General features: G+C 41.2%; 1 protein-coding gene across 2 annotated transcripts in view; it reads left to right on the forward strand.

The window, feature by feature from the left end:
* Positions 1–3,140: 3,140 nt before the first annotated feature.
* CLGN (calmegin) overlaps positions 3,141–13,041 on the forward strand; it is a 64,646-nt gene continuing 54,745 nt past the window's right edge. For both annotated transcript variants that reach the window (XM_068188028.1, XM_068188029.1), the window contains exon 1: positions 3,141–3,246. In XM_068188028.1, coding sequence (XP_068044129.1) covers positions 3,156–3,246 — 91 coding nt within the window. In that variant the 5' untranslated portion in view covers positions 3,141–3,155. The remainder of the gene's footprint in view (positions 3,247–13,041) is intronic.

The raw sequence follows: 13,041 nt of genomic DNA on the forward strand, positions 1-13,041 counted from the left end.
GGTGAAGCCGCTCTGAAACAATTAACACCCCCCAAAACCCCCAGCACAACTTATTCCAGTTATGCACAGTTCTTGAGCATGTGAAATAACATATGAAGAGAGCCCTGGGAGGGAGATACTGTGAAAACATGAAGCATCTGCTTCATGCTTCAAGGGACCCTGTTTGCAAATAGGTCCAAGTGCACTGGATGCTAATGACAGTTTCAGTCATGAGATTTTTGATTTTTTTTTTTTTTTTTGAGGAACACTTAATGCACTACCTCACTGCAAGTTAATGAGCTAGTCTATGAAGCGAGCATCAACTAAATGGTCATCACAACTTAGCATGGCTGAGTAAGTGCATCTGCTGCCTTAATAAATAACATCAAATGCAGCCAATGGAAGTCTCCATGGACATTCCCCCACACTATGTCAGTTTGTTATTAGTTTCTGGAAATATGTGATGGTCTTGTCTTTTTTTTTTTTTTCTTTCTTTACTCGCTCTGAACATAAGCTAAACTTAAATGTGTGTTAGATTTCTGTTAATCTTATCTTCAGCAGCCCTCCTGCTTGACCACATCATTTATATGTTCGCTTTGGCTCTATTACAGCTAGAACACCAACCAATAAAGACATTTTATCATTATTTGGGGGATATTTAATGCTCCTTTGCTCCTCTTAGTTCTAAATCTCTATTTTACTGCAAATGTGCCAAAATCTACATTGATCCTCCATCAAAATTACTGCCCTGAGCTTTTAGTTTATTAACTAGGAGAGGGAAATGGTGATGAGGAGGCAGTAGGAGAAGAGGATTGTGCCGTGATTGCATTGCATCTTATTAGCCAATTATAAATGCATATCCATATTAAAGAAGATTTCTCAGTAAAATATTTCAAAGGCACAGAAACGGAAGGCAGAGGGAAGTTCATAACAAATGAGTACAGGACAGGAATAGTGAGGTTTAACCCAAGGCTTCACAGTAATTTATGGAGCCAAACTGAGATTTTTATTTCACGTGTGTACTGATGCAGGCTACTAGCAAGTCTCCTGCATTTTTAATGAATGATAGCATTTATAATTCAAAGTAATTAGTAAACAGAGATATAAACCCATCCATATCATAATTCAAACACAGGAAGGTCACACTAACCTTGCCAGAGCAGCAATATACAATTTGTGAAGTCTAAAATTTCCAAAACGGACACAGTTATACTGTTGTTAGGATAAAGAGTGGCACATAAAGGCAGCATTGACATTAGGACTCCAGCACACCCGTGTCTGGACACAACTGTTGTAGGATTTGGCATTGCTTTGCACCACACCATTCATTTTGCACACAAAATTATTTGGGGGTTTGGTACGAAATGAGGTAAATTGTTAAGTAAGCAAACAGAAAAGAAAGGAAGAGATCCTGTATTAATAATACAAGCATATTTTTAGAAAACAAATTATCTAAATTACTATGTCCTCTGGGTAAATAAGGTAATGAATTATATATGCTAGCAATACATTAGGGAAGTAGACAACAGTTTAGATAGCAAAAAGCGTACTGCTTTTGAGAGGTACCCAAGCCCAATCTGATTTCTGAAGCTGTCCTTTGCATGTTTGCAACACAGAACAGGAAAGCATATTTTGATTATCATAGCTGTAGAATGAAAGGTAGATTTGTGAGCAGGTAGAGAACATGTCAAGCAAAAGCCACTAAATACCTGCTAATCAAGTATAAGAAGAAGGAACATTTTTGCTTATAAAACATTGGCTGTTCTATTAGAACTGTGTTACTGTAAGTGGTTCCAGGAACCTTGGTAAATAAGGTATCCGTTCCCTTTATAAACTATGTTGTAGAAGATGTATTCTAAACATCTATTCTAATTTTTTGTTTTCTTATGGATTGCTGAAGACCAAAAAAGCAACAGGCGTGTGTGTCTAAATGGAAAGGCACGTGTGAAGCAAGGTACAATGACTGAAGTATAATACTGTTATCAGGTTAGAGGTACCAGTGTACCATTAGACTTTGATCAGGTTAGGTTTTGCAGCTGCTTGCCCTCCTTCCTCTGTAAAGGTGAACTGAAAAGCTTGGTTTATTTACCTGACTCTGTGACTGTGCTAAATGTGTGTATTAATTGTACACAGCTTGGCTTCCTGATACAATCTTATAAGCAATATGCAAACAAATGCCCCATTGGTTTTGAATGAGCAAAATAATGTTCACCATTACAATGTTGTGCAGCAAAATTCACATCACGAGAGGTTTATGTCCGAAAGGGAGAGAGGAGTCTTGTGACTTTATTCATGGACAAAGGAAGAGGCCATGAGGCATCTCCCACGGGGTCTCTCAAATTGTTGGAGGACACAGCCTCCTAATTATTATCCTAATTTTCCCAGCCACATCACCCTCTTTCTTTCTCCATTGGCTGAAGTACTTGGGAGGTACAGACTTCCCGATCCGCCCACTACATGTCTCCCTTAACATACACACGCACGCAACACCCCTTGCATAAGATCGTTCTATCAGGTCTTTATTCTTTTTCTCGAAGTTCAGGAATTAAGCATGACCTTGACTGAGCAGTAGTCCCTGTCAATTAGTAACATTTTCTGAAACTGGTAGTTTCTCTCGTTACTTCCTTATCTACAAGTCTCTGGCCCTACCTCAAAGCAGATACACGGCACCTGTTTGTAAAGACACATTCATCTTATTCCTTTCATTGTTATGACTTGGGCAAAACAGCACTTGCCGAAGTGCTGAGACGTTTTGGTCGTGAACAGTCTATACTTGCCGCAGTCAAGAGGTTTTTCGGTGTGGGCCGGAGCGTCGGGAAAACTGAGGACAGGGGAGGGCTCTGCCAGGGGCTTCACAGCGGGAATTGGCGTGGGCACTTGTTCACGAGGCTGGCGCCTCCCGGGGGAAAGCCGGGCGGCAGGCGGAGCGGGTGTCCCCGCTGCACTTTGCGCGTCCCTACCGACGGGCACCCGCTCCTTGGGAACGCCGATGTGCCGCGGGAGAGCTCGGCGGCGCTGCTCGGCGATCGGCGAGGCAGGATGCGTCCCGGCCCTCCGCGCAGGGGGTGGGCTGGGGCGGGCAGGGCAGCGTGGCGAGAACACGCCCGGCTCGCCTTGCCCGGGCGGAGGTGGCGGCGGCGGTGGCGTGCGGGTCTTGCGGGCAGCGCCCGCGGGAGATGCGGCTGCGGCTCGGGCAGGTGCTGCCGGCGCTGTGCCTCGGCGCCGCCTTCCCCCTGCTGTGGTTCGCGGTGTGGCAGAGGAGCCGAGGTGAGAGCGGGGGCGCCCCGTCCCGCCTCGTGTGTGCGGGGCGCGAAGGGCGGGGAGCGCGGTGGCACCTGCTGTGCCCCTCTGGCCGGGCCGTCGGGGCAGCGCGGCGCTGGCTCCCGCCCCGCTGCGCCCGACGGTACCGGGGCAGTGGGGCTGCCCCGGCCGTCCCTCCGTGCGGCCCCGTCTCTCCGTGCGGTTCTGTCCCTCCGTGCGGCCCCGTCCTTCCTTCCGTGCGGTTCTGTCCCTCCGTGCGGCCCCGTCCCTCCGTGCGGCAGCGGCATGGCCGGGGTTGCGCCGGGTAGCGCGGTGGGTCGCCCCATTCCCTCCCGGAGCTCCGGAGCCGCTCGGCTCTCCGGACGTGCTGGGGAAATAAGGAACGTGTGCGGCCCCGAGGCTTGGCCGCGTATCAGGTTGGGCATGCGGGTCTCGCCTGTTCCCCCCGGGTTCGTGGCTTAACTGCACCCAGGCACAGCCTTGCGAAACAGCTTGCAGGATTGGATCCTTGGGCCATACTTGCTCTATTAAAAATACAACCCTAAATTTAAGAAACAATAAAGGTTTCTTCTTAAGTTTTTTTCCCTTTTATATTTTTCAACTCTTTTTCTAACAAGCATCTTACATTAAGGTGGAAAGAAGAATCTAAACATGATGGCTGTGGCTGTCACTTTTAAAGCGGTTTTGATTTTATTGTTGAGGGAGGATAAAGTAGCATTATCCATCCTGCAATTGTATTTGTGCCTCATGTACAGTCACTTTTTTCCTGTGCATATTTCCAGGACTGGAATGCAGAGGAAAAAAAACCCAGAATTTTAATATTTTATTTCTAAACTTTAAAATTATACACTGTCTTTTTAGTAGGTTATGTAGGTGGCACATGCCAAACAGATCTTCATAAAGCCATGTCTAAGATTCTCTGAGCCAATAAAGGAAAGATAAAACTGATGGTATTTTCCAATGGGGGAGGGAAAGAGAGTGGATCTTGGAGTGCTTCCTACATACACCTTTATAATAGGTTTGGTTTTATAGGTGCAGAAGAATTAGAATAAAGCAGTTAGCAATTTCTGGGATGAACACAACTCCAGCTAGCAGATGACTTGTATATATTGATTATTCCTGTAACAAATAAAAGTGGTGGTAAAGATCTTGGCCCCACAATGGCATATTGAATAGAGTCAAGGCAGTGCTGATCCTCCTGCCTTTTAGGTCAACTATATGGTTGTTTACTGTATAACATTTTATGTTTCCTGCAGTGGCACTCCTGCTAGGAGCGAGGAGGGGAAAATGAGGAAAAATCCTGGGAGACGGAGATCCAAGAGATGTCAGAATGAAAATGTTTGTCCAATCTGCAGTTACCATTGTGTTGTCTTGTGGTTCATGTTTTGAGACTCCTCATTACTGACATTACATTTTCATGTCGCTTTCTTTTTGACATCTCTCTGATGACATTCCATACTGGGCTATTTTGCTTCGGGATTTTATTTGTTTGTGTTTTGTTTGTTTTGGGCAAGAGGGATAACATATTGTGGTGTATATGTGTTGTTTTAACTTCTCTTTCCACAGCTGGCTCCTCCTCCACAGTAAACTGAGTAACTAATTCCTCTCAGATGGTATAATTTTCCTAATGAATATTATTTGCACCTGTTTTTTAGCAAAGTTTTGATCATTGCCTATGTGACTATGTAGTCTTTAGCCTTTCTTAAGCTTAGTAAATCGCACAAATGTGTAAATAAAATAGTTAATATTAGTAACTAAAGGAGAAAGTAGCAGTATGTGGTGAATGACTTTGTATTATATTTATTTTACTGAAAATACAGTCTTTGCTCCCAAGGGGTGTTAGAAGACAAGCCTTCTACCCATCCAGAAAGCCTTAAGAACAGCCAGCCATAGGTAACAATAACAAAGGTTGTTACCTTTTCCTACAGAGAGAGAAGCAGTGGGAGCAAACCCACTAATGCTTGGTTGTTGTCACAGGGTATTTGTTTAAGAAAATGGTTTTAAATAAATTTTTTGCTCTAAAAACAGGCAGATATCTCTTTAGATGTTGTTAAACCTCTGTTTTTTTTCCTTCTGCACTGCTGAATTTGCTCTCCATTGTCATGCTTAGAGCACAACAGGAATTTCCACTTTTGGTGTCTCACAAACTACGATGTATATTTTCTTTTCTAATGCCCTTTCCACTTAGCCCACCAGTTCCTGTGAGTACTGTTGCAGCTCGTTAACTCCCTCCCATCTCTTTCCCTCATTTGTGAAATGTTTTCTGGCTCATTTTCTTTCATACCTTTGTTAAATCTCCCCTACCTTTTAACTTCTCTGCTCTGCCCATTGAAATGTTTAGGCTGCTCTTGATTTTTTGACTGCAGTCTATCACACTAAGCAGCAGTAGTCTGTAACATTCCCTCAGGTTTCTGTCTAGTTAATTGTTTCTTGGAAAGCAGTGATTTTGGGATAGTAAATAAGCATTGTAAAACTAGGACAGGGCACCAGGTCTTAAGTATTTCTCTAATATAAAAATATGTAAAATATTCTTCAGTTTGTCTGCAGGCTCAGAGCCTTTCAGCCCTTGAATATTATAAATTTAAATCAGATATTGGCTCTGTCCTAAATTCTGTGCAAATAAAAATCAGTACCTTAAGTTACCTTTAAGCTAAAGTGACGTTATAATAAAGGTAGCTTGAGAGATTTGAGTTGAAATGTATTTACTGTCAATGACAGCAGTAAATAATTGGCTCTTTGGTGCTGCTTCTGATTATTATGTGCAGCCTGAGTATTGACTTGGAGTTGTGAGACTGAAATCAAGTAACATAGCTCAAACTGGCATAGCAGGGAAGATGCTACTCACTCATTCACTTAAAAATAAGAGATCAGAAACTACCACGATCACTAGACTTCAGTTATTGTGGACAATACAGTGTATATTTTAACTATGGTTAGGAAGATGTTTTTATAGTCACTTTTTCCATTGCTTTATAAATATAAGCAAAGGTTCCATACTAAATATGCTGATATTTTTGGGACCAGAAAAAAAAAAAAAGATATAAAAGTAATTATCAGATCTTCAGTGAAAGCAAATGCTGTGTCTAAAGTAGTGTGGTGATTCCTTCAGCATCCGCTGGAGTGCTTGTGAACGCAGGGCTGTTATTAGTGAGCAGGCAGCTGGGCTGCTGCAGCAATTCCTGTTCCATGTCCTGCGTGGTTTTGCTGTGAACCTTTTGGTCCCTCCCCAGGCCCCAAGCCAAACCTGTCTAACGCAAACAGTTTGTAGCTGAGCAAAGGCTGTTGTTAGGATGATGCAGAGGTTTCTGCTTGTGAAACTGAGTCACAATTCTTTTGTTGATTCACCTGACCAAAATTTTCTGCTCTCAGAAAAACGCTCTCTGTGTAGGTTTGAGTTCTGAGAAATTGTATACAACTTACAATATATGTAGTGTTTTTCTCATTGTTTTAGCTGTTGTTTTCCACGTAGATACTAGTCCATTAAAAAAAATTACAGGTATATAAAAACAATAAAGTAAATGTCAGGAGGCAGTAATTGTTTCCCCTGAAAAATAGAAGGCAAAACCACATTATAAACTCATTATGAACTTACGTAAAGTTTCTTCAGAGGAAACAGTATTCCCAAAGAAAAAGAAATTTTGGTGTCTTTACTGAATAATAGCGAAATTTTTGTAAGTCACAGCAACGAGATAAATTAGATAATCTATTTTGGCAGCGCTTCTTCATGTTGCTCTTAAGGGTTACAAGATTAAATCTCTTTGAATTGGTTTGTAACATGTTACTGCCCTCTTTATCTAAATTTGTGGGATTCTTTGTCCAAGAAAATTAAAAGTAAGCTTTGCCTGGAAGTTAGGAGGAGTTGTTGCTGAAATGTGATGTCACAAGGACCTAGGCATGTTAATATACATGTTGTGTCAAACACTGTGAAACCTGAATTTCTTTAGTTGTTCCTTTAAGGTGGTATGAACAAGAGAGAAACTGCTTGTACGATTACATTCACAGAAGTGTATGTAAGGATCATCAATTACTTTTTTAAAATCTGCATTTTGAACTTGTTCCACAAATTGGAGGTGGGGGGGAGGAAGTTTCCTAATTTCAAAGGGTTAAAGAGGTATTTCTGATGAAAGTATTTTTTCCCCAGTTGAAAAATAGTAATGTACATGCTTGTCCAGACAGCATGATTACACAGTTCTTGTGTTTCCATCTTCTCATCTTCTGCCTATGGTGTTATGCTTTGTTTCAGCTGTGCAGCCCAGTGCAGGTCCCCAGGAGATTCTGTCATTTGTGATGGAGTTCTTTGCAGGTTTCCTATCCAGTCCCAACTGGCATACTCTGGCTCAAAGGTTCAATTAAATAGTGGCAAATTGACAGATTTGATAAGGAAGTCTTGAATTACACTGCTCTCACTTCAGCCAGTGCAGCTTATCCAGATGTCTCAACATGCAGAAGCCAATCTTCCTGTCTTCTCTAGGACTGCTGGGCTGTGTTTAACCACCACCTTTCCCAGCTGTCCCAGCTGACTGGTGGGCTACATCTTCCCTTCATGTGTACATTTCCTTCCAGTGACACTGAGAGCAAACAAAGGTTATTGCACATTCAGATTTTGCCTCAACGTGCAGTTGGGATGTGGCTGAAATGCACAGTGTGATAAGGAAAGAGTTTTTCAGTCGATCAATTGCTGACTCAGTTTCTTTGTGCAGTTCTGCATTTTGGCATTAAAAAACCCTCCAACATACAACAGCCTCAAATGGTCCACTTAAAGCTTAGTATTTACTCATCCAAAATTTTATATCAAAATTTATATCCAAGACTTAGAAAAGTAGTAGAAAAATACTTAGAGAAAAAGACTTAGAAACTGTGTCATTTTTCTGACTTCAAACCGTGTAGTTTACTAAATGAAGATTCTGCTGCTTCTTACAGTTACTTCAGGCAGGGCTGTGGCTAAAGAGTAGATGAACTTAGCCATAAATCTTGTGGTACAAAAGGAGGCCAGTTATTGCTGAGTTTTGTAGAGAAAGGCATAAGGGAGCATTTCAGACCTCTCTTTGTTTGCTGTACAGTGTCTCATCATAACCTTAGACAGGTGCAATCATATGACCTTCATGCTTTCCTAGTGTTGTACACTGAGTCTTGAGGAACAGAGTTTTGTCGAGAAATGCCTTAGTCAGTGGCTAGGCATTTGACTAAATGTATGAATAATTTAGTAGTTGTTGCTACCTCAGGAAGAGAAGTAAAATATTTAAATATTTAAAATACCAGCCAGAACAAAGCAATAGCAATTGCTTGAAGTGAATGAGTACTACCTTAAAACCAAAGTATACCAATTATGGCCAAACACCATACAATATCCATTCAATTTCTATATTTTTTCACTTATTTTAATAATATTGCTTTCCTATATGGTGATGTACTGACTGAATGTTTTAAGATCACTTTTCACTACATTCCAATATAGAAAAAGACTTGAATCTAAAAAGAGGATAGTTTGCCAACATTTAAGAAAATATTGTTAGAGCTTAAGTTTTATTTTCTTTGAAACAAGTTTGCTTATCTATTTTCAGTTAGAGACAGTATGTAAATTGTTCAGTAAAAAGTATTCTGTGCCAAACTCAAGACTGAGTCCATGTTCATTAGACTATGTTGTGAGTTTCTAAAATCCAGTTATCAGCTTTGATCTGCCTTTAACTCTGTAAGGCATGTGTTTGTTTTAATATTGAAAGTATTGTGATTCTCTTCCCAGTATGCTCTGTATGGGAATAGAGGAACCCTATCTCCTCTGCTTCCGAGTTGCTGGCACAGTGCTTTTCTTTGATGTCCCTGGGTTAATGCAAAGTCCCTCTACTGCCTTGTAGCTCCTGATGTGGACACTGTCAAAGGCAAGTAGACATTTTGGAAGAGACAAATAATACTGTGCTGTAAGATTAAACAAAATAGTTAAAGGTAATGCACGTTGTTGAATTAAAGTGTTCGCTGTTCTGACCTGAGACAGAGGCATTGTTTGGGGATTTTTTTTTTCCTTCCTTACTTAGAGAGCACAAAACCTGAGCATGCAAAGCATGTAACAAGATTCAGAAAGGTATCTCAGATCAGTTATGGAGAGAGAATAAACTGCCACTTATTAGTGCAATACATGCCTCAGTGGTTTAATATGCCTCATTAACCTGAGCAGTGAACAGTGGTTCCAAGCACAGAGTATGACAAGATCTTTTGCAGTTAATGTGCAGTTAAGTTAGCTTTCTTTTACGGGGGCCATTAGCCAAATTTCAGTTTCTAAAAGAAACAGTGTTTAGGTATGATAAGCAATTTAGCTTGTAATCAAGAAACAGGAACAAGATTCACTGCTAGACTTTGAAGTTATTTCTTCCCTCCTTTCTGCCACTCCAAATTCTCCTTTTTTCTTTTCTGTTTGAGTGCTAGGAGGAGATAGTGATGAATTGTTCCACAGCTCTTAGATATTGCCAGAAATTGTTAATGAGACTGGAAGCCGTTATGATCATACAGGAAGCAAATATGTATAGAGCTAAGAGAAATAATCCGTTGGCTTTGAGAATGCGTATTTGCTTTAGAGGTTGGTATTGTTTCTAAGCAGTTTCAATCTGCAGTGCAGGAAGTTTTATATACATAAAATGTATCTATTAGGAAATAACATAAGAGAGCATTTTAAACCATTTTAAATGTTGCTGTCTTAGAATTACAGTATCCACAGGTATATATGCTAATGTGTAGTTAACAGTCAGAGAAAAGCTGAAGTAGAGCTGAAAATTCACTGCAAAAGCTTTGAAGTACCATCACTGTGCCTGGGAGGTGGCTGGCTCTTCTTTTGCTCCCATGGCTTGTAGCTAGTGTAGTCCCACTGACTTTTCTTAGAAGGGAAATTCAGTGAACTTCTCTAAACCCATCAGAGTGATTCATCTTCATCTCACCAAGGGGAGAAGAAGCCTTTACATAGAATCCCAGAATGTCCTTAGATGGAAGGGACACACAAGGATAACTGAGTCCAACTCCTGGCCTTGTACATAGTCACACATTGTGCCTGAGAGTGTTGTTCAAAAGCTTATTGAACTCTGTCAGGCTTGGTGATGTGACCACTGCACTGGGAAGCCTGTTCCAGTGCCCAACCACCCTTTGGGTGAAGAACCTTTTCCTGATAACCAACCTAAAACTTCCCTGACACAACTTCATGCCATTTCCTTGGGTCCTGTCACTGGTCACCACAGAGAAGAGATCAGTGCCTGCCCCTCCACTTTCCCTCACAAGGACCACAGTGAGGTCTCTCCTCAGTCTTCTCAGGCTGAACAGACCAAGTGGCCTAAACTGCTCCTCATAAGGCTTTCCCTTCAGACCCCTCCTTTGGACACTCTCTAATGGCTCCATGTCTTTTTTACATTGTGGCACCCCAAACTGCCCCCAGCACTGGAGGTGAGGCCGCCCCTGTGCAGAGCAGAGCAGAGCAGGACAATCCCCTCCCTTGCCCAGCTGGCCAAGCTGTGCCTGATGCCCCCCAGGACACAGCTGCCCTCCTGCCTGCCAGGGCACTGCTGACTCAGATCCAACTTTCCATCGACCAGGACCCCCAGGGCCCTTTGCACAGTGCTGCTCTCCAGCCTCTCCTTCCCCAGTCTGTCCCCCAGTGCATCCAGGGCTGCCCCATCCCAGATGCAGAATCTGGCAGTGGCACTTGTTGCACTTCCCACAGCTGGTGATTACCCAGCTCTGATTTGTTGGGGTCTCTCTGCAGGGTCTTCTTTACCTTCATTTGCTTTTTGAAGTTTTGCCATAAGTCCTCATCTTGCTCTTTTCTGGTTTTATTCTGACACTCCTTGCTGCTGATGGAACCATTGTTAGACAAGGCACTGCCAAGCCAGGTCAGGCTGTTGCTGGGCACAGAGATTGTTTCATGCTGTACCCAAAGCTCCATCTCCCTGACCCTCCTTGTCAGAAAGCAGTGTATTTGTAAAAATGCCCTGTGTCTTTCTAAGCAGTCTATTGCAAGCAGCTGTTTTAGTTTTCTGTGGATCATTAGATGCTGAAAGAACATTTTCCACACACACACACACACACACACACACACACACAAGTCCATTTGAACTCAGTGGCTGTTGAAATATTTAGAGTGTTTAGCTTCATAATGCTTTCTAAACACACTTTTTTTGGCCAAAGGTTTAGTAATAGTTATTTCCACATGCTCTAGTAAAATTTAGAACATTTAGTGTTCTATTTTAAACTCTATCTTTTTATAATAAATCCATTCTTCACCAAGGGTGAGTGAAAATTATGTTCCTTGTGTCAAACCCTTGCTTCCCGAGCCATCAAAAACAAATAAGATAAGTGATTACTAAGAATCATGTTCTGCTGACTGAACAGAGAGTTCAATTCTGAAAGACTTAAAAATGTAGTTTCCCTCTTCTGGCCTGAAGGAATAGATAAGGCTGATTACAAATGCCAGCTTCTTTGGGTGCATTCAGTGGTAGTTGAGTGTTGACATTTTATTTCCAAGAGGCACCTGTGACATTTTGGTAGGCTCACCTGTAAGTAAGCAAATACAACTGCCATTACTTGGTGCTTGCCAAAATGTCAGCCCAGTGGTGACACTGGTCATTTCGAGTCACACTGACACTGCATCGCTGAGAGAATGATGAAGAGAGGGACTATGATGTTACAACTTGTCTGCCATTTCTTTACTAATTCCTTCTATAAATTGGAATTTAAAGAGAAACTCACATCCATTACTGTATCTTTAGCTTATACTTCTGAATTTGTCTAGGTAAATCTCCACCATGGTAAAAGGTAAATTTCCACCATGTTTACGTGTATTGATGTTCTATCTGGAATTCCTTTCTTGCTATGAAAATGGTGTGATGATTATCTGTCAGTCACCTAAATCAGCTTAAACCTTTTGCTTTCATTTTATTCATATACATTCTAAAGGAAAAAAAACCCTAAAGGTTGGATTATGGCATTGGAAATACAGCTACAAAAGAAAAGCATAAACAAGAATGTGTATTTGTACATGGCAGCTGATGAAAGGGATCTTCTTAGGTATGCCAAAAAATTTAGCTTGTTTGGGGTAATAGCTCTGAAGCCTGATGCCTTGTGACAGATTTTTAATTTGATATCTATTTTAATCTATTTTATCAATTTTATGTTGTTTAAAGAGAGACTCTTCATCTGCTTTGACCTTCCATATTTTTTTGGGTTTTTTTTTAATTTATTCTCCAATTTTCTTAGGGAAGCCTACTAAAACATCCTCTAAAATTGTAATGAGGTAAATAATGATAATACACGTCACATGTTTTTGTTTTTTTCTAACCACCTTCTTCCTAGATGTTTTAAACTTCAGTCTTCCAATCACATATTAATTGATTAAATTAAGGACTTGTGTTTAATGCAAATAAACCCCGTCTATCCAAAGTGCAAACTAATTCCATTTTGAAACACCTCTGCAAATCCTCACAAATTTGCACTACATCTGTATCTTGCTCGTAGTGTCTTTTACAGGTTAGAATCCCTGGGAATTCACTTTTCCAGAGATACAGTGGTGTGTCCTAGAAAATGAGAGCTGCCACAGATAAAACTTAGCACAGCCCACAAATAGAATGGGATAATATGTTATGTAAGTAATGGCATTTAACTAGAAGAAAACCCAAACCCAACCAACTAAACCACAGCAAAACCAGTAAAAGAAGCAGCATTATAAAACATTTTAAAATGAGGCAGAAGTCCTCTTCTACTTCCTTTACTCTGTTGCAAAGGGGTGATGTTATTGAAGTGTTGCTTTATATTAAGCATCTTTATTAATAG

The sequence above is a fragment of the Anomalospiza imberbis genome, chromosome 4, assembly GCF_031753505.1.
Source record: "Anomalospiza imberbis isolate Cuckoo-Finch-1a 21T00152 chromosome 4, ASM3175350v1, whole genome shotgun sequence".
Taxonomy (NCBI): domain Eukaryota; kingdom Metazoa; phylum Chordata; class Aves; order Passeriformes; family Viduidae; genus Anomalospiza; species Anomalospiza imberbis.